Consider the following 21,899-nt stretch of genomic DNA (forward strand, 5'->3'; position numbering starts at 1 on the left):
AAGAACGGCTTCCAAGCCCCAGCTCCTGCTAGCCCAGTTTGCTCTTCACCAGCCTCTGGGAAAAGCCCGGTACAGAATGAGAAATGGGAGCTGCTAGGGGGTACACTTCTGGAATCTCCTGCATGAACTGAAGAGGTATTAGCAGAGCTCCATTTGCTGTACTTCAACAGGCCCAGTGTTTTCTTCTTCTCTCAGCTGGAGTCAGCAGTTTAAAAAGTCCATCATGTTGGGATCAGCAACATGCAGCAGTGCTGTTTCTTTCCCCAGTACGGCCCTGAATCCAGCCACCACAGCTCCTCTCAACTTGAGTTCTGTTTTGGCCATTGATCACATCAAGGAACAAGCTTTCAAGTCCTTCAGGCTTAAGGCCGAGAAATGGAATCGATTCATTTTGACAGAAGAGAACCAAAAGCTTTTATTGGATTTCTTGGATAAAGGCCAAACTCAGTGGCTTGCCTTTTGCACGGGCCCAGGAGGGAACCTGTGCGTGAGCACCGGCCAGGTAGGAACACAAATGGAGAAAGTGTGTCGGCACATTCAGAAGTGGTAGAACCATTGTTAGCATTCAGAGCTAAGAAGGGGTTAATGGTCCAGAATAGTCATAGTACCCATGCATGATTAAAGGTGATGGTTCTTGTTATTTTCAGATGAATGAAGTAGGGTGGTGGTGATGGTGGTGGGATGAGACAGGAATGGTCCAGGGAGTGAATAAAATCGTCACCATCTTCTTCATCAAGTGGAAGGTGAATATCTTGAATGCTGAAATGTTGGCAACTAAAGGGGGAAAGAGTTATAGAGACGATTCATTTCAGAAGTTGCTTGTGGTTCTGATGTACAAATTATAATCTCTTAGAAAAGGGAATGTCATATTGTTAAGGGTTTAAAGGGTTTTGCAGCCTAAACAGCATTATTTGATAAATTCATAACATTTTGGTATAAAAGAAAAATAATTCCTTTTGTTGTTTGAAAATAATGCAAATATGTGAATATCTGTGAAGAAATACATATAATCACCTGACCTAGTGGGGCCACCCGATCTGGTAACTCATGGTGTCACCCCCCTCCATTGATTTCCTCCCATGCCACACCCTACAGAAACCTAAGTAATTTTTTTGTACTAATGTTACTCATAAATAGTAATTCCCATATATTAGTTAGTGTAATGGCAATAGTTGTGGCATAAATAACTAGCAAAATTAAAATTCTATCTTTAAAGTACAATATCATATGCACAGCCTAAAAGTATTTACATATTTTTATGTGAGTTAAAGTGAACATTTGATTTGATGTTTTTAAAGAAAACTTTAAAATAATATTTCCTTTACATTTTGAAAATATCCTAAAATATTTTAATTAAATTTAATTTTAAAAAATGTGAGTCCTCTCCTCTCTCCTCCCACTGAGCTTCACTCCACTCACACCATCTCCACAGCATTTTAAAGGGACACAGGTGAATGCCACAACCCATTTCTGCCCAAAGGCAGATGCTTGGGGAACAGTTGTGTCGCCAAGGTCTGAACCCCCTAGTAATGACCCTATCTACTGGTATGAAATATTATAGTAGTTAAATGCACAGGAGATAGAATAAGGAAAATATGCTGACAAGGAGAGTAACTTAAAAAAAACCAGCTGATGAGACTGATGTGTAGGTTTATAAAATCTAAAAGTCAGCGCACTAACTCAATACAGCAATAGTCATTGTTTTTAACAGGTTTCTGCGCTGTTAACTGTTTATTATTATTTTTAAATGTAAGTTTCAAACGGTTTCTAATATTATTGGTAGCTTAATTTTAAATGATAATCTTTTGTATGTTTTTATGTATATTTAATCTGTTTACTTTATCATTCATGTTGAGTCTCAATTCTGAAGGAGAGGACAGAATATAAATAAAGTGAACAACAACAATACCAGAACACTGAGGGGAAAGGTTATTCAAATTTTTTCTTGAATAAATTGTTATACAAAGAGCAAATCTATTCTGATATTATTGCAGTCCAAAAGCAACTCCTAACCCAAATGCAGATAGGTTGGGTTTTTATTAATACCAAAAGGGGCCTGTTATGCACTGTAATGGTTGCAGTGATATCAATGGTTGAAGAGTGTGGGAAAGTTACTTTTTTACTGTAGCCAGCAGAATCACTGGCCATTCCAGCTGGTGAATTCTGGGTATTGTAGTCCTTCCCCAGTAAATTTTTGGTGTTGTGCTTTTCTGCACAAGTCTGGGCAATCTTACTAGCGAAAATGTGTTTATTCAAGAAGTTGAATAGCCACTAGTGATGGCAATTTTATATGTCATTTCTCACTCAGGCGCCTATTTCTTGGAAAACAAAACTTTTGTATGTCTTATGGAAAATGCCTATTACAAAAGTATCTCAATCTGGCTATAAGCAGGAGATTGAATTAGGAGAGGTTTCATACCACCTTCTTGATCAAGTTCCTGTCCTCATAAGCCAGGTAATTCATGCATGTGGCCACATATCATTGATTTCGTTTAAAGTTGTCTGCATGGAATTTGTGTCTCCCTGTTTCCCCCTCTCTCTCTGTATATTTGTGTTTAATTGGAAGGGTGGTGGTGGTGCAAACTTGGGCCCATTGATGGTGATACGATTTACAGTGGTTGAAACTTCTTAAATTCTTTTGTGGTGTCTTTGGTGAAATAAGAACAGTTCATTATAAAGAATGCTGAGAGGGCCTTCTTGTCTTTCCAGCTATTTTGCCAAAATGTGCTTTTTGTGCAAATAAGAATGATCAGTGGACAAATATTTTTGCTGAATCGTTAAAAGGGGCGCTGTTTGATTAAGTGGCTCAGCAAATGTGGTGCTCCAATGGAGAAAAAAGAAAGCTATATAAGGGGAAAATGATGTTTGCAATTATCTTCCCCTTATGTTTCATCCAACACCTATTTGACAGGACTTTGGTACTTTGGGATCTAAACACATTTTGTTTTTCCAGCCAGACTTAATTTGATTAAATTCAAATTAACTTAATACCTACTTGTATAATTCCTGGCAGGTTCTGTTGGTCATTCTTTCCAACCCAAATAGTTATAGAGGCTGGCCCAGATTTGTGCTAGAGGATATAAGGAAGCACGTGGAGATGCTAAGAAGTACAGCGTATGTTCTGCAGGGACATGTAGCAAGAAGAACTTACCTTCCGTTGCCTACACTGATGGAGCACCTTGATGATGAAGAGGCAATGTAAGTATGCACATTAGGGGAGCTTGAAGGAACTCTCTGAGGTGGCAACATGGAGGTGTTGCAGGGTCAGGGGGCCAGACCCACCTCCCATCAACAATCCACACAGTGACCATCTTCCCTTTGACAGCACTGTGAAGAGAACTTATAGATACATATGTGTGGAGTCCTCCTTTTTATGAGGAGGATCTTCACGGAATTGCTGTCACCATCTACCTTATAGATGCATCTCCACTGTAGAAATAATGCAGTTTGACAACACTTTAACAACCATGACTCCAACCTACGGAATCTTGGGATTTGTAGTTTTCTGAGGCACCGGCACTCTTTGACAGAGAAGGCTAAAGACTTTGTATTTAGGATTCCATAGGATGGAGCTACAGCACTTAAAGTGGTGTCAAACTGCATTATTTCTACAGCGGGGATGCACCCTATGTGTATTTTTGTTGGAGGCTTAGCTTAACTGGTGTAGTCCCACCACTGCACACATGCTTTCAGTTTTTCCCATAAAAACTGCCAACTTTCCTAAATTTGCACACAAGATTAAATCTTTAAAGATAAAAGGCACATGCCCACTCATAGGCACACATATAAACTGCTTTTTAGATTTGCCAGTTGAATGACTCTCTTTTCAATAATTAAGAACCGAAAATTCAAAGGGCCTCTCAACTCCAAGGCTATTACCCCAATAAAGAAGGTCCCACTTCCTCACATGCTACTGAGGTACATGCAAAGGTAGATCATAATATATGCTACGTGAGAAAGCAGATCATAATATATGCTCTTCTTAGGAAGAAGCTCTGAAGTCAAAAGAAGGATGAAGTGGAACAGACAATTTAAAAAATGAAGTTAGTTTTCAGTTTGCTTCTCCCCTGATTTTTATTGTCAACTGCAACATCCCAGTATGATGTAAACAATTTATTGTAAGTTAAAATAGGATTTTTATGAATATAATTGCATCAAAAATACTTGGAGATTGGGAAGACACTTGGTCACATGTAGGGGGAAAACTGTAATTTCATTATGTATGTGCCTAGCCCATGCTTGTATCCTATGTATTTACCCCCTTTCTTTCTTTCTTTCTTTCTTTGTAATAATGCTTTAAAAATGCAATTACAAATAAACTTTGGGTTTGAGGATACAGTTCACATGTATCAAATTCTATCTGTGCTTGGTTTTGAAAGTTAAAAAAAAGTCAGAAATGGCCATTAACCTATATTCAAGTTCATCTATAGGTAGGGTTGCCATAAGTGAGGACCTCCAAACCAGGACAAATGTAGGACAAATGCAGGACAACATTTTCAAATGTAGGACACATTTTATAAAAATGGAGGACACGCAAAAAATTGACGCTTTTTTTAGAAATGTTAATATAAATGCATGTTTCTTAGGCATGATCAAAATGGAGGACATTTTGACATTATTTGTAGACAGATCACGGAAATGTACTTCCCTTTCTGGCCACCCCCCCTCCCCATTCCAAACAGCACATTTGAGCATTGAACATGGCTTTATTTTAACATTGCCTCTTGCCTATTTCAGAGGCTTATTCCACAACCAAACCCTTTGGTCAAGGGACTTTGGTTTTCCTTCATTTTGACTTGTTTTCTCTGTATTCCTCCCCACTAAATAAAGGAGACATGAAATGGAGTTAATGGGTACAAGTTGTTAAACAAAAAAGTCTTGTGAGACTCTGTAGGCAAGAGGTGCACCATCTTAAGAACTGCATTAAGCACACTTAGGCTGCTACTGCCACACTGCTTTCACTCTCATCACTCCATCCTATGGAATCCTGGGATTTGTAGTTTGTTGTGGTGCCAAGGCTGGGCTTTGAAATCTCAGGCATAAGAGAGGCAAAAGGCTTGGGCTGCATCTACACTGGAGAAATAATCTGGTTTGAGATCACTTTAACTGTCTTGGCTGAATGCTATGGAATTCTGGGAATGGTGGTTTGTTCCAGCACCATAGCAGAATGGCAGTTAAACCCCTGGAAAGCTCTCTGACCAAGGTGACCAATGCCCTCACCCCAAAATGTAGGGTACCCAAGCAAAAAAATGTAGGACATGGCCAAAAATAAAAGCTAAAAACACCCATGTAATTATAAATCCATGCTTCTTAGCCATGATCCAAATGGAGGACATTTTGAAATGTGACAGAAGAGGACATGTCCTGGAAAAGGAGGAGGATGCCTGGTCACCTTGTCTCTAATCCAAAATGCACTGCAGAAATAAAACAATGCTGGACTGAAATGCCCAGCGTTCCTCACCAAAGCTGCATCCACACTGAGGAAATAATCCAGTTTGAGAGTGACTTAACTGTCCTGGGTTAGTGCTGGGGAATGCTGGGAATTGTAGTCTATTGTGGCCTCAGAGCCATCACTGACAGAGAAGTCTCAATGTCTCCCAAACACTAGCATTCCCAGGATTCCCTAGCACTGAGTTAAAGTGGGTTATTATTCCTGCAGTGTGTGTGAGAGATATAAAAGCTAGGGACTGGATCTCTGTGTCCAAAACACACTGCTTGGACTGCCAGGGCTCAGTGCTATGGAATCCTGGGAATTGTAGTTTATTGTGGCACCAGAGCTCTCTGACAGAGAAGGCCAAATGCCTCACAGACACCAGCATTCCAGAGCATTGAGCTTTGGCAGTTAAAGGGGTCTCAAAGTGCAGAGGGGGGGGGGGGGAGAGAAAAGCCAGGGAGTGTGAATGAACTCTGAGAGGAGGAGGAGGAGGAGGAGGAGGAGGGAGGGAGCCAAGGGAAGTGGCCAGGACCACCAGAGGAGCCCCTGCTTTTCCTCATCATCGCAGCCTTCTCACTGCTGGCAAGAGGCTCTGCCCCCAGCCAGGCAACGCCTCCATTCAGTCTCCTTTTGTCAAAAGAGCTATGGTGCCACAAGAAACTACAATTCCCAGAATCCCATAGCACTGAGCCATGGATGTTTAAGGGGGGGGGGGTCAAACTATTTCTGCAGCGTTTTGCAACCCCAAATCCTTCTATTGTTTACCAGCAACTTGCAAGGCAAAATCTCTTCCTTCCAAGCCATTGAAAACCAACCCAAATGGAGGGCTGATTGCTTCTTTCTCATTGGTCAGCTTCGGGAGAAATTTGCATATTACAAGTAAAGGCGTTTAGGGCCTGAAAAACGACCCTGTGATAAAGAATTACAAGAATACTGACCTGGTAGACATTTGAAAGAGGAGGCATTTAGGCTCCCAGTGAAACAGGAACCATTGATGGCCTTTTTTTCTTTACTCACTGTAACCTAGAAAGTAAGGCCTCTTGCAAGACATATATACCAAGTGGGCTGGCAATAGCTCTGAGTGGCAGATGTTTTGAAGACCTGCTCTCTAGGCTAAGCCAGGCAGGGAGGTGGGCAGGGAGGTGGGCAGGGAGGGTGGCACACAGCCATGGGGAGGGCTGGAGCTGTCTCTAGGGCCTTGCTGGGGGGGAGGTCCTGGGGGAGGGGCTAAACCGGGGTGGGACTGTGTGGCCCTGCCCCAAACCTGGAAAGTCCCGCCCCCAGGCGGGATATGGCAAGCCTATCTATAGGGAAGGCCTTACATAAGGCAATGAGATACAGTGGTACCTCGGGATACGAAATACCCAGGTTACGAATTTTTCAGGATACGAAAAAATCCCATAGGGATTTATTGTTTCGGGTTACGAAAGTTTTTTCGGGTTACGAAAAAACTCCGGCGCTATTTTAAATGGAGCCGCGGCAGAGCCGCGGCTTTTTTCCCCATTAGCGCCTATGGGTTTTCGGCTTACGAAGGCTTTTCGGGTTACGAAAGCGGCCGCGGAACGAATTAAATTCGTAACCCGAGGCACCACTGTATTCATTATGTATATTACTAACACCTATTGCACATTCATTCTGATAAGAAAAATAAAATACATATGACACATATAGTGCTTTATAAAAATAAGATGAAAAGCAAAATGGTTTAATCATCTCAGGATCCAGAGCTCACATTACTTCAACCATTTGAACTGTAACTGAATATTCTCAAAATAAAAATTGGATGGATGGATGGATGGATGGATGGATGGGTAGTGTCTAATTTATAATCTGGCATTGTGTACACTAGTTCTATAATAGTCTTTCATGCCTATGTAACAGGAGGAATGAAATCAGAACTTTCACTGAGTATAAATAATTGAAGCCACAGGTCAAATAGTTACATGCTTCCAGGAGTATTGCCTTTCCTCTCATTTAGCTTCCATCTTCCTCTTTTCTTTTTCTTTTCTTTTCTTTTTTTTTGACAACAGGACATGTTATATGGAAGCCACTTCTCTGTATGTAATTGAAACTATGATAATCCAGTGGACTCATCTTATATCTGAGGTGTTAAGACTGGATTCTGCTCAGCTGATATTGCATGGTGGAAACCCTGGACCTTCTGTAGAAATTCAGTTTTGGCAGAGGCAAATGGAAAACCTGCAAGGAATTTATGAGCAGGTAAGACAGCTAGGGCATAGTGTAGCTTGAGTGTTGGACTATGACTCACGACCAGGGTTCAAATCTCTGCTTGGCCATGGAAACCCATTGGGTGACCTTGGGCAAGTCCCTCTCTCTCAGCCTCAGACCAAGGGAAAGACAATCCCACCTCCAAAGAAATCTTGCCAAGAAAATTGTGGTTTAAAAGCCGTGTACAGTAATCTAATTCATTTAAGTACAGTTGGCCCTTGGTATCTGTGGGGCATCTTCCAGATCCCCCCATGGATACCAAAATCTGCAGATGCTCAAGTTCTGTTGTCCCCAATAACGGCACATGAAAGCGGTTGTGTGCACGTGCCACCACAGGACAATGGGGGCTGTCCCTAATAGTGGTATGGCAATGTACACGCACCACCATGGGGACAACACTGGTTTGCTGTCCCTGGATGCTTGAATCTGTAGATGGTAAGTCTGTGGGTACTGAAGGCTGACTGTAGTTGTATTACTTGCTGTAACTAATTATTTCCTCGCTGTGGCCTAATTTGGAGTCAGCCCAGTATTGTGTAACCTGGATATCAGTGATGCTTCAGAGTCTCATTTACGCCTCTGTCCCACTGAACTATGGACCACTATTATCCCAGTCTCATGATCCCTCAAATGTACTATCAAATGACACTGTTAGAAAAGTGAATAATGAGGCATTTTAGATTACTGAGGTGGGGGTGGGTAAAATAACTACCTAATATATTGGCTGAATCCAATTTATTAGTCCCAATGAAAATAATGAGTCAATGATTTGATGATGCGTCTACACATAGATAAATCTCATTAATTCATTGTGTCTACTCTAGTTGAGATTAACACTAGGATTCAGACCATTTTTTTACATTATAGAAAATAAACTGAGGAATGTAAAATTGATTTACAAAACTGGTCTTGATTATCTAGTGATAACTGGCCAAAGAAGATCATCAAGTCAATCAGATCTATTTATTTATTTAATTGATTGATTATTTTTATCTTGTCTTTCTCCCAAGTTGAGACCCAAGGCAGCTAACAACACACACACACACACACACACACACACACACACACACACACACTAAAACAACACTTTAAAAAACAATTAAAAATACATCACACAAAATTTAAAACATACAAGGTTAAATTGATCTGGTTAAATGCAGTGGTTAAATGCCTGTACTGCAACCATTCACTCAAAACCACAAGGTTGCGAGTTCAAGACCAGCAAAAGGGCCCAAGCTCGACTCAGGCTTGCATCCATCCGAGGAGGGAGCTAAAATGAGTACCCAGACTGTTGGGGGCAAATTAGCTTACTTGCTGTTCACTGCTATGATCTTTGGAATAGTGATATATAAATAAAACAAATTACAGTGGTACCCCGGGATACGAAATGACCGCGTTACGAAATTTCCGGGATACGAAAAAATTAGATAGGAAAAAACTGTTTCGGGTTACGTTTTTTTTTCGGCTTATGAAAAAAATTTTGGTGCTTTTCGGCGCTTTTTCGCACGAAATCGCGGCTTTCCAGCGCTAGCGGCTATGGCTTTTTCGGGTTGCGAAATCTTTCGGGTTACGAACGGCGCCGCGGAACGAATTAAATTCGTAACCCGGGGTACCACTGTATTATTAATTATTAAAACCAACCCCCATCCCCCAATAAAACCAGGCCTGCATGATTTTAAAAAGCTTGTTTGAACAAATATGTCTTTGCCTGCCAGTGAAAGGTCAGCAGTGAGGGGGCCAGCCTAGTCCCCTGTGGAAAGGAGTTCCAGAGGGTGGGAGCAGCCACTGAGAAGGCTCTCTCTCGTGTCCTCACCAAATGAGCCTGGGATGATGGTGGGACCAAGAGAAAGCCTTCTCCTGAGGATCTTACGGCTCTAGGTGGTTCGTATGGGGAGATACCGTCTCTCAAATAATCTTGACCTAATCTGTTTAGAGCTTTATAGCACTTTGAATTGTGCTTGTAAATGAACCGGTAGCCAGTGAAGCTGTTTCAGTACAGCAGTTATATGTTCCCTATAACTGGCTCCAGTCAGGCTTCTAGCCATGGCATTTTGAACCTGGTGAAGTTTCCAAACAGTTTTCAAAGACAGCCCCACGTAGAGTGTGTTACAGTAGTCCAAATGGGATGTAACCAAAGCATGTTTCACTGTAGCCAGATCTGACTTCTCAAGGATTGGGTGCTGCTGGTGCACTAGTTTTAATTGTGCAAATGCACTCCTGGCCACTGCTGAAACCTGGGCATCCAGGCTCAGAGTTGAGTCCAGGAACACCTCCCAACTGCAAACCTGAGATTTCAGGGGGAGTGTAACCCCACCCAGCTCAGGCACAGCCCCAGTTCCCTGATCTGCCTCATGACTGACCAGAAGCACCTCTGTCTTGTCTGGATTAAGCTTCAGTTTGTTTTCCCTCATCCAGTCCATTACTGACAGCAGACACTGGTTCAGCACAAGCAGCTTCCTTGGAGTCAGATGAAAAGGAGAGATAGAGTTGGGTATCATCTGCATACTGATGACACCGCACCCCAAAACTCCAGATGACCTCTCCCAGAGGTTTCATGTAGATGTTAAATAACATGGGGGACAAAGCAGAACCATGAGGGACCCCACAGGCCAACGACCAAGGAGTTGAACAGGAGTCCTCCAATACCATCTTCTGGGTCTGCCCCTCCAAAAAAGACTGGAGCCACTGCATAGCAGTGCCCTCATCCCAGAAAGGCAGCTCAGAAGGATATCATGGTTGATGGTATTGAAAGCCACTGAAGTCATCCACCAAGGCAACTAAAGCTGTCTCTGTGCCATAGCCAGGCCTGAAGCCAGATTGAAATGGATCTAGATAGTCCATTTAATCCAGAAATCCCTGGAGCTGGGAGGCCACCATTTATTTTAGAACCTTGCTCAAGAATGGAATATTAGAGACTGGCCAATAGTTATCAAGGATGGTGGGATCCAGGGAGGTCTTTTTCAGTAACAGCTTTAACACAGCTTCCTTTAGGCAGGATGGAAATTTGCCTTGGTGCAGTGAAGCATTCACCACTCCCTTTACCCACTTGACCAGTTCCCCTCTAACTGATTTCAAAAGCCAGGAAGGGCAAGGATCCAGATCTAATCTTGCTTATTTTATTAATTGATTGATTTCATATCCTGCCTTTCTCCCTGCATGATGTTCAAGGCAGCTCACCTTCCCTTCTGCTCCTACATAAAGAAAGAGAAAATTCCACTTGGGGTTCACCCTGTCCAGCTCCAGCCACCCATTCACCCTTGGATAGGGAACCCCATGCAAAGAAGCAGGTGGGGTGAGTGTTTTCCAACTGGGCAGCCAGCCAGCCAGCCAGCCAGCCCTTTGGCTTCTACCCATAGCTCTTGCTTTATGGACTCAAATATCTAAGTGCAAGATGGCCAGGAAATCTTTGCTTAGCTTGGTTTATTGACCCTGATGCAGTTAATTCTTGATTACCAAAAAAGAAAACAGGTACTTGTGCTAAATGTTATATATCTTCTTTTCATAGCTGCAAAGCCCAAAGGTTCACAAAATATTGGAGATCCTACATAGGACAAGAAGTAGCTATTACCCCGCTTTCAATCTGCTCATCATAAAAGTTGAAGCAGGTATGACACTGGGTACATGTATGGAGAGCTCCCAATTCATTTGTTCATTTTTAAATTAGTCAGTGCAATAATTTGTGATCTGTCTCTGTAATACTTGAATATATTAACTACATAGCAAAGGCAGATTTGTGTGTGCCTATATTCTACAACATGCTTGATTTGATGACCCATGCCAAAGATTCATCTTGTTCAGTGCATTACAGGGACAATTGGACTTCACAGAGCAAGACGTTTACATTGACCCAGTGAAGACTGGGGACTGTATGATGCCCTTACATTAAAAGTGTGTGAATCAATTCTAAATAAAGCTCACCTCTGTACGTTGATTTTGTTTATTTTCTATTGTTTCCAGCGGTTTCTGAAGCTCAAGATATTTGCTTGTATCTAAGCCCTTTGAAACACTACATTGCCTACTTGGAAGAATCCAGCTTCTCTAATACTAAACGTCTCATTGCACCCCTTTTCCATACCATCTGTCTGATCTGGACCCATTCCAAACATTACTGCTTCCCCAACAGAATTGTTGTCCTGCTACAGGAGTTTTGCAATCTTCTAATTGACAGGGTAAGGAAAATGTACTTTGCGCGTTTCAGTTAGCAAGTTATATGTTTCTTTGATAAAGGATTTAAATACCGACATCTGCCATATTAAGTTGCAGTTTATGGATCCCAGTTAGTGTGCACAAACTATTTAATGATGCCCTCTTTGCTGGACTGAATCTTGATTTGCCTTGCAGAAAGGCCAAGATTAATTGTTGCTTTTTTTAAAAAAAAATTGTCTGCCAATATATTACTTATTACTGTACTGTATTTAGCATTGGAATGCAATAATTGCAGTATCTGTTTATTCTTATAGAAAATACAGATGGGGATCCGGTAGTTTGATTTGAATTTTCTTTAAAGTTCTGGATCATAAAAAGGGATAAAAAATTTAACTCAATAGAGAGATTTATGATGCAGATTTTCAAGTGTGGCTAATGATTTATTTAATAAAAAACATGGAACCTCAGGGAGCCTCACCCATTCATTCATTCAGTCACTCACTCAGTCTGTAACTTAAAATTTATATCCCACTTCTCTCCCATTAGTGGAGCCAGGACAGCTTATAACACAAGTTAAAACCAAAAAACAAAACTCCATTTAAATTAGATTTTAAAAAAATGATTAAAATCTATCAGATTAAAACTAAGCACTGTTTTTTAAAAATAAAAACATGACAAAAAGACCCAGATTAAGCAGCCAGTTAGTGTGACAAAAGCTGCCTATTTACAATGGTCTTCATCCATCAACAGAAGAAGTCCAAAGAGGAAGGCAGCCTAGTCACTTGTAGAAGGGAGTTGAGTCAGTAGATTGAGACCAGTCACTCAGAAGACCCTCTCCTCTGATTTTCATGGCTTTTTGGGTCATAGCCAGCACTTCGAATTGTGCCTGTATATGGACAAGTGGCTAGTGCAGTTCTTGTAAGAAGAAGTTTCTGTTGTCCCTGTAATCAGGTCTGGTCAGTAGTCATGTCACAGCTTCTTGGACCTGTTGAAGTTTCCAAACACTTTCCAAAGGCAGTGTTATGTAAAGTATGTTATAGTAATCCAAATGAAATGTAATTGAGTCATGTGTTATGGTGGCCAGATATGTCCACCACTGAAATCTGGGCATCCAAGCTCATGGCTGAGTATCCCCAAACTACAAACCTACAGTGAAAGTATAATTCCATTCAGCACAGGCTTCCAGTCCTGTTCCCTGATCTGCCTTTCAACAGACCAGGAACACCTCTGTCTCATATAGATTAATATGCAAAAGGATCTTGTAACACCTTTGAAACTGTGTGAAAAAAGTTGTAGCACAAGCTTTCATAGAGTTGGTCTACTTCCTCTTACTTCCGTAGAATGCCTTTCTCATAGTTAGTCTCAAAGGTGCTACAGGATCCCTTTGCATACTGATATTCCAGACTAACACAGCTATGTTTCTGAATTCTAATGATATAGATTAAGTTTCAGTTTTTTCACCTTTCCCTGGTCCATTGCTGACACTGATTTAGAACAAAAATGGCTTCCTTGTAATTAGATGGAAAGTTGGGATATAGGATTGAGTGTCATCAGCATACTAGTGGCACTTGAACCCTTAAATTCCAGACTTCCAGCATCTTCATGCAGATGTTAATGTAGTATGAGGAACACAACTCAATCCTGTGGGACCTTACAGGACAAAGGCCAAGGCATCAAACAGGAATCTTCCAGCCCTAACCTTTGAGTTTATCCTCCCAAGAAGGGCCACTATGAGACAGTGCCACCAACTCTCATCCAGTGAAGTGTGTTCCAGAAGAATAGCAAAAGCTCCTAAAAGATTCAGCATGTGTGGACTGTGGCCCCACAGAACTGGTTGGAGGTGACTTTTGATGTGAATCAGTCTGTGTTCCCCTTTGCCTATTTGTTCTTGTAGGTCTCTAGTAGAGCTAGATTGAAGCCATTGTCTAATGGCTAACTTATACCCCATGGACCACTAGGTGGGTCCAGGAACTAGGTGAAAAAGGTGTTCAACTGCAATTCTTATTTGAAGCTTCCATCAGGTTTTTAAAAGAGTCCATGATCCAAGAAAGGGCAGGAACCACTCTTTTACTGGAGTGTGTAGTCAGTCCATGCCACTTTTCCTTTACTGCACCAACACACAATTATAAAAATGTTTCAGACTCCCGATCTGCTACAGCCTCTTCTATCTTGCCTGTTCTTCCTCATTAATAACTTTTGCCATCTTGACCACACTCTGGGGTTGCTTGGTCACATGTATCCTAGTTTACATCTGTAAGATGTTGGTGGGTATGCATCTGGTGGGAACATGGGAGAGAGCCTTCTCAGTGACTGCTCCCAGGTCCTGGCACTCCATTCCTAGAGCACCCTCCTTGCTGTCTTTCTGCAAACAGGCAAAACTATTTTTGTGTCAGCAGGTCTTTGAAGACTGATTGCTTAAGGGGCATGGGCCTTGCATATTGTGCTGGTTAGTCTATTTGTTATTTTATTTTTAGTGGTTTATGTTTTCAACTGGTTTCAATTTTTTAAATAGTCTAATTACATTTTTAATCTTTCTGCACTGTGAATTTTAGCTATGTTTGTTTTAATTGTTATGTTGTATTGAATCCTAAACTGGGGAATAAGGTATCATCATCATCATCATCATCTTCTTCTTCTTCTTCTTCTTCTTCTTCTTCTTCTTCTTCATGGCATATTACCTGAGAAAGTTTCTGCCACCTGAGAAGTGGGGGAAATGAAAACAATAATCACATGGGCTAGTAAGACCGTACTTATATTGTAAACATAAGCTCTTTTTTGCTACCCTGAACATAGGCATCCATTAGAACATAGATATTAATTGCATCAAATAATACACTTTTTGGCCTTGATCCTGCAAAGCACTTAATGTATTTGCTGCAAATGTGAGAAGAGCTCTAATTAAAGAAGAAGAGCTCCTTTAAGTACATGGCAGAACAATTCAGGTTGGACTAGGGAGATTATCACATGCCAATTTCCTGCTGGTATAGACGTGGGTTGTAACCATAAGAGACGGATTCTTGTTGCACTGCCCCATGGCCAGGCAGTAGGCATCCTGTATCAAATCAGGGCTTCACCTGCAGCTTTTCAAGAAGAGGAAGTCCGGATTTGATATAGGCTGACTACTGTCTGGCCATGGGGCAGTGCGTTAAGATCTGTCTCTTACGGTTGCAATCTGCATCTATCCCCTCAGGAAATTGTTGCGCAATAATCCTAAACTTCTCTGATTTCATTTCCTCCACAAGTATTGGATTACACATCTGTTGGCCCAGCCATCTATGAATGCTGGGAGCTGTATTCTAACACTTGTGGAAATATGTGCCAGATTGGGAAATCTACTGTGGGCCTATAGTTCTGTGGGCTGGTTTTGTTATTGAATATTGAAATATTTATGTTGTGATAAAAGCTTAGGCCATTTGCTAGTTTTTTGTAATTTATATAACCAGCATCTACACTCCTGCACAACTGCACACTTTGTAAATGACAAGAATCCTCCTGCAGTCAAATTAGCCAAACACATCTAGAGCTTGGAACTTTTATTTAAGGTTAAAGCACTACAGTTATTTTAATAAAATACATGTATTACAAGTAATATATTACTTTTTAATTAATTTATACCGTAATTAACACCCTTACCAGACATTACATTGTTTCATTAAAGGGTGGTTATTATGTGGAGTCAAAGGCTTACATGGCTGGCATCCATAGTTTTTTTGTGGGGTTTTTGGGCTATGTGGCCATGTTCTTTGAAGATGCCAGCCACAGATGCTGGCAAAACGTCAGGAAGAAACTCTTCTAGAACATGGCCACATAGCCCGAAAACCCAACAAAGAACAGTGGTTATTATGTCCCAATCATCCCCCAAAGCAACAGGTTACAAGTTCTTCTTCTCACTTGTTTACTATGATGGTGTTTGGAGTAATATTATTTAAAAAAATAACAACAGTGTTCCAGATACCATATTGGTAAACAAGTGAGAAGCATAACTTTCTCATATGTTCCTTGCTTTGCCGTTGGCAAGCACATACAGAGAAAATATGAACCTACCTAAACTTGCAAAGGGATCTTGTAGCATCTTGAAGACTAACTGTTTGAAAGAAGTTGTAGCATAAGCTTTTGTAGGGGTGAAGCAGATGGAGCAAAAGGAGTGGCCAGAGGCTGCTCCAACCCTGATTGCTACAGGACTGTGGTCAATGGACAGTGGGGTCCTAAAGCCAGCCGCTGCCACAGTCCCATTCGCTCTGTCGGCAGGACTGACTTTTTGCCTCTCCTTTTTCCGGTGGCTTCGGTCTGCATTAGCCGGCCTCAGAGTGGCTTCCAGCCGCTTTGGGGGCATACTTTGTATAAATGTCATGTCCCCGAAGTGACCAGAAGCTACTTTATTTGGTTTATCTATTTTGAGCTGTAGACTTAAGTCCTCTTCCTGAAATGCAGTAAACCAAGTGTATGCAAGTTCATGCTACAGGTTTTTTCACACAGTCTAAGGTGCTACAAGATCCTTTTGTATACTGATAATCCAGACTAATACACCTATGTCTCTGAATCCTATCCAAAATTCTTCATTTTTCCTTTTAATTTTTGGCTGGCTTTGTCTTCTGCACAATTATGATCCACTATCATGCTGCAAATGCCTTACAGCTAATAAACAACAGGAGGGGGCAGGCTTAAACTGGAAAAAAGCAGGGAAGTCAGACTAGCTGTGTGAGTCTGAAACAGCTCTTGTTGAGTCCCTGTGCCCACAGAAAGCATGGCACACAGGGCAGGAGAAGCCACCCTGGGTTGGGAGCCCTGCTGCCAGGACCAGAAACAAGCAGCCATTCACATTTAACCCTCAGCTGCCTGGCATAGTATTGTTGGTGCCAGACAGTTGAAACATACATCAAATGGCATTTAGTGTTAGAATCGTTGCTGATCGCAAATTTTTCATCATTTTTGGAAATAATTTAATTCATTTACTATTCTTGGTAGCCAATTACTGCAATACTATTAAAGTTCTTCAGTTTATACTGCCCCCCACCCCCCCACCCCCATGGGGATACATGAGTAAATTTATGTACCAAAAAAGTAGTATAAAGCTTTCCTCAGAAGTATTTCTGGTGGAAATGACAAATGTTTTAACCTACCACTTTCCAGCAGGCTCTGGAAAGACTTAATAAAAATTATGCTAAGATTAAAAACATGCTGACAGATCAGAAACAATCAGATTATGGTGATCTCAGGGAATGCAGTTCTGGGTCTACGTTGGAGTGGATATCTGGAGAATTTCAGCCCAGTTCCCTTACAAATGAACATCCATATCATGCAACACTGAAGGGTGGTGGCAGCAACTGCAATGAGGCATTGATGTAAATACCCAAGCAGGCATGGACCTCCTGGATTCATATCCTAATTTTTTTCATAATTTTAAAAATGTTTCGCAGCTGTGTTCAGTTGTATAAATCTGTGGAACTCCCTGCCCAGGGAAGTTAGATTTTCTATCTGTTTTGAGCATCCACTAGGCAGCTAAAACTATCTTGTTCTGTATGCCCTTTGGTGTTTAAAACCATTCTGTCTGTTTTAATTGTTTGTTTTTTGGAATTATTTTATGGAATATTTTTAGTTTGTTTTTAAAGTTTTAAATCTCTGTATCATTTTCAAAGTTTTTATCTGTTTTGTATAACAGGACCAGGACCCTGGTGAGCTGTGATATAGCAATACTTTAGATAAACAAACAAACAAACAAACAAACAAGAAAGCAGAGACAGTTAGCTAAATTACAGAAGATTATTTTATTATTTTTACATTATATATATAAAAATCCTAGTATCACTCTCTACAAGACAGCTAGTTCAGATGCACATGTGTTTAGCAATAGCATCAGGGCAGCTGAGCTTCAGGAGTCAATCCTCATTTCTTCCTTTACTCATGATGGTGCTATAATTTAAATGAGTTTAAAATGTAAAATTACACATAATAATGATAATGCTGCTGCTGCTGATAATTATAATAAGAATAATAATTTCTTGCCCACCTCTCCCCATGGATCGAAGCAGAGAATTACAACAATTAACAAACACACCAGTTAAAAGGACATCAGTTAAAAGAACAAATAAGATATACACATATTAAAATGGTTTGTATTTTAATATATTATATTTTAATTTCAGATTTTGGAATTCTGGATAAGAAGGACTCAACCTGTAGCATGAGCTTTCATAGACTTGAAGCTACTTCCTCAGATGCATCTGAGGAACTAGATTCTAATCTATGAAAGCTCACGCTACCAGTTTCTTTCTTTCAGTTAGTTCCAAAGATGCTACAAGATCCCTTTGCATATGATTTTCCACACTAACATGGCTATGTCTGAATACTACTACTGAAATTACAAGCAACAGAAGACTGGATAGAACTTGTTTTGAAATCAGTAGGAAAGAAATGTTATGACAAAATCCAATATTCTGATATACAGCCCCTCTAGAGTAGTAATTCTCAACTAGTGGTTGAGGGGAGAGACACAAGGAGTTAAGGTCACCTTGACCAACGTCCTAAAATGCCTAGTGGGTTGGGTGAGTTCAAGATCAGTTGATGATTTTTTTTATATTGATAAAACGTCTTCATAAATTATTTCAGTTTGTTGGATCTTTTCTGTCACACTAGGCCTTCTCATTTCTAATCCCTGCGGAGATCTTCACGATGGACCTAGGAGAGGGAATAGAAAAAATTAAACAGACAATACAGACATTCAGAATGTTCAAGAATACATTCTCTACTTATCAAGAAAAGCTTGCTTGTGATCATAAAAATCAGGGCAGTGTGAAACCCTGGGACTTCCCTTCTGATTTGGTGTTTACTAGATTTGATAAGATCCTTCAGAGGTTGCTGCATGTTCAGGTAATGTATATTAATTGTAATACTTAATTAGGGTTGCCAGATCTTAGGGTCTGGGCCCAAGTCTCCAGTTTTTGAGGTGCAATTCCTCCAGTTTTGGTGGGCTCACAAAGGTCTCTGTGCAAGTCCTCACTTCAGCTAGTAAAGCAGCCACTTTGTACAATTTACAAGGTTTAATGGATTTGCCTCTGCAACCTGCAAAGATTCTCCAGTGGATGTATGCATTTACTAAGCCAGCTTCCTCCTTGCCTGCCAGTGTTTGTAGTGCCAGGGCTCACCCTCTGTTCTGCTCAGCACCCACCTTCTGGTTAGAAGCAAGGCTAGATTAAATGCTCTTATTCCATTTCCTTAAGTAGGTAAGAAACAATAATGCCATCTCACTTTGATCTGGGAACAGCCCTTTATCTAAGATCTCTCCCTTAATTTCAAAATAGGAAAACATGTTGTGTGTGTGTGTGTGCGGGTGCACATGTGTTTTAAGGACAAGCTGTGAGCAATTGTGGTTTGCACATAATGCATAATGCTTAATGACATCACCAGGACCAAACCCTAGGCCTCAGGTTTTGGCCCAGAAACTTCACAGCCTGGGATGATCCTGAACAGGCAACCCTAACATATCCATTTGAACTGTTAAAACTGAACTTGAAAGCACATTTTAACATTTGATATGTAGGTGGCTATAGTTGGTGCTGAGAGCCAATGTGTTGTAGTTGTCTGAGTGCTGGATTATGACTCTGGAGACTGCATCTCGAATCCCCAGCCATGGCAATCCATTGGGTGACCTTGAACAAGTGACATTCTTCTAACCATAGAGGAAGGCAATTGCAAACTGTGCCAAGAAAACCCCATGATTGGTTTGCCTGAGGGTTGCTATAAGTCAGAAATGACTTGAAGGCACACAACAACAGAGTCGGTGCCACCCTTACTGTTCTGTCTCAGAGAGTGAGTTCAGCAAATGCATATGCTCTCTCTGTCGTCAGAGAGTGAATTCAACAAATGCATATCTAGTCAGATGCTTTCTCTTAACATTTCTAGTGGGGGATGTTTACTAATGTATAGACATTCTGTTTCAACAGGTAAAAATCTGCAGCAAAATGTTGTAGTGAGAAGCACTTGACAATTCCAGCTAACCAGCTAGCTAGCAAATCAGCCAGCCTTATTCTCTTCCTGGAAATGCTATTTGATTACTTTCATCCCATTTCCTCTATCTTCCCATAACAAACTCTCAGGAATATGATAAGGATCTGTCCTCACTGATAAGGATTTGTCCTCATGAGCTGGGGTTTGGAGAGGGGTACCCCCTTAGATTATTTTCCTCCTTTAAAAATGTTTTTTGTGTTTCTACAAATGTTTGGATTAGAGGTGTAAAGAACACTCATAAATTTTATCATCCTCAACAAGAAAAGGTGTCACAACAACCGAGTATTATAATAAACAAACAAACAAACAAACAAATGTCAATAATTTTGCCCATTTGCAATAAGAGAAAAAGCAGCACCCTTAGGGATTCCTTCCTTCAAAATTGCTTTTTTTTGGTGCAAAAAATCTTGTGAATTTTTTCAGAAAGGTCCCAAAATTTGAAAAAATATACAAAAACTCTTTCTCAGTAAGGACAAAACCTCTCAAATTTCTCATTCTTCTATGTAAAAGGAAATATGCAAAGGCTCACATCTTTGCTTGGGATACTCCTCAGTATGCTGGTACTCCATCTTGTTTATTGTCCACATTTAACTACAATCCTGGCAGCATCCACTATCTGAGTTTTTTATTAGAGTGATGTCCCCCATTTATACCATCAGAAAACTCTTCCTAATGCCCATCTTACATGTTTTAGGCTTCAATTTGATATGATTATTTCTTTTCTCATTCATAGCAAACAAAGGGACCAATCAGTCCCTATTTTCCTAACAGCAGCCTTTCATGTATCAAAAAATAAATTGTGAGTGACCTTATCTTAGCTAAACAACTCCTTCAGTCTTCCCTCATTATTTCATATTCTTGGATTGACCAGAAGTGAATAAGAGATTCCAACAAAAGCTTCACCACAGTGGAGGTTGGAAATAACATTACAAACAATGAGTTATCTATCATTTGTTCCTTTTCTTTCCATAAGCAATGCTATTGTAGTAAATTCTGAGGTGTAAATGCTTATCATGACAGTCCCCTATGGCCTACCCCAGTGTGCCTTTTTTTGTGTGTGTGGAGGGATGGGTTTAATGAAATTCCAGAGTTATACTAATGTGGTTTAACAAAATACAATTCACACAAAAGAAAGTTTTAGAAAACCAGGTAGTTCTGGAATAGCAAAAAGGAGAGGGAGGGGAAGAGGAGGAGACACAGGCACCACTAGACTGCCCAGTTCTGGAACTTCCATAGGAGTAATTTAGCACATTTGAGGACTAGCATTATACCATGGTGATTGGGAGCTTATTGATGGGTTTTCCCTGTCAATGACAATGTGCAGGCTAACCATGCTCGGAGGAAAAAGCAGTGAAGGGAGAGAGATGGTGTCTTGCAATAGGTGTCGCCAAAGGCACTATTATTCAACTTTTATGATGATTTAAAAGTTGTGTGTGATAGTTATTAGATTCTGGTAATATTTATATATTTCCATAATATCAAATCTTATGATTTCTTCCCAGTGCTACAAAATGTATAACATTTTGTATATTTAATAATACGCCTTTATTTTTTGTTGAAAATTGTTAATAAGCATGACATGTTTTTAAATTCATTAAAAAGACATTAGGATAGATACTGAGCCCTAATTAAACATGTCTTTAACTCAAAGGAGATATTTACATCAGCTATTGACTTCCTCAAGTTGGAAAAAATTGAAATTGGAGGCTTGAGAGGGAAAATTCTCAGCGAAGAGATTCACTGTATGAATGAAGAGTTTCATGAAAGCTGGAAGGTACTCCAAGAAAGTAAATATGACCCACTGGACTACGAGAACCAGGTATATATTAACCTGTCTCATGAACATATATGCACTTGCTTTAGAAAGAGCACAACAAAAATATATGCAAGCAGATCTTGGCAGTCCCATCCACAGCTGGATGAATGACCACACATACTAAACATGGCTGTACAAGCAGCTCATACTCTACTCCAAGGGTTGGAATTTGTGCCTCTGAGACTACATGCAGCCCAAAGATGTTTGTTGCAGCCATCACCCTGGCAACCCCAATGGTAATGTTTTTTTAAAAAAGCTTTATTTTTAAGGCAG

At 40.5% G+C, this 21,899-nt stretch overlaps 1 protein-coding gene across 1 annotated transcript in view; it reads left to right on the plus strand.

The window, feature by feature from the left end:
* Positions 1-223: 223 nt before the first annotated feature.
* Positions 224-21,899, plus strand: part of LOC121925823 (dynein beta chain, ciliary-like) — a 28,210-nt gene continuing 6,534 nt past the window's right edge. Inside the window, exons 1-7 of the mRNA XM_042458401.1 lie at positions 224-502; positions 3,014-3,198; positions 7,465-7,654; positions 11,166-11,265; positions 11,618-11,829; positions 18,440-18,673; positions 21,462-21,629. Of these exons, the coding sequence (XP_042314335.1) occupies positions 224-502; positions 3,014-3,198; positions 7,465-7,654; positions 11,166-11,265; positions 11,618-11,829; positions 18,440-18,673; positions 21,462-21,629 (1,368 nt within the window). The remainder of the gene's footprint in view (positions 503-3,013; positions 3,199-7,464; positions 7,655-11,165; positions 11,266-11,617; positions 11,830-18,439; positions 18,674-21,461; positions 21,630-21,899) is intronic.

The sequence above is a fragment of the Sceloporus undulatus genome, chromosome 1 (assembly GCF_019175285.1).
Source record: "Sceloporus undulatus isolate JIND9_A2432 ecotype Alabama chromosome 1, SceUnd_v1.1, whole genome shotgun sequence".
Classification (NCBI taxonomy): Eukaryota; Metazoa; Chordata; class Lepidosauria; order Squamata; family Phrynosomatidae; genus Sceloporus; species Sceloporus undulatus.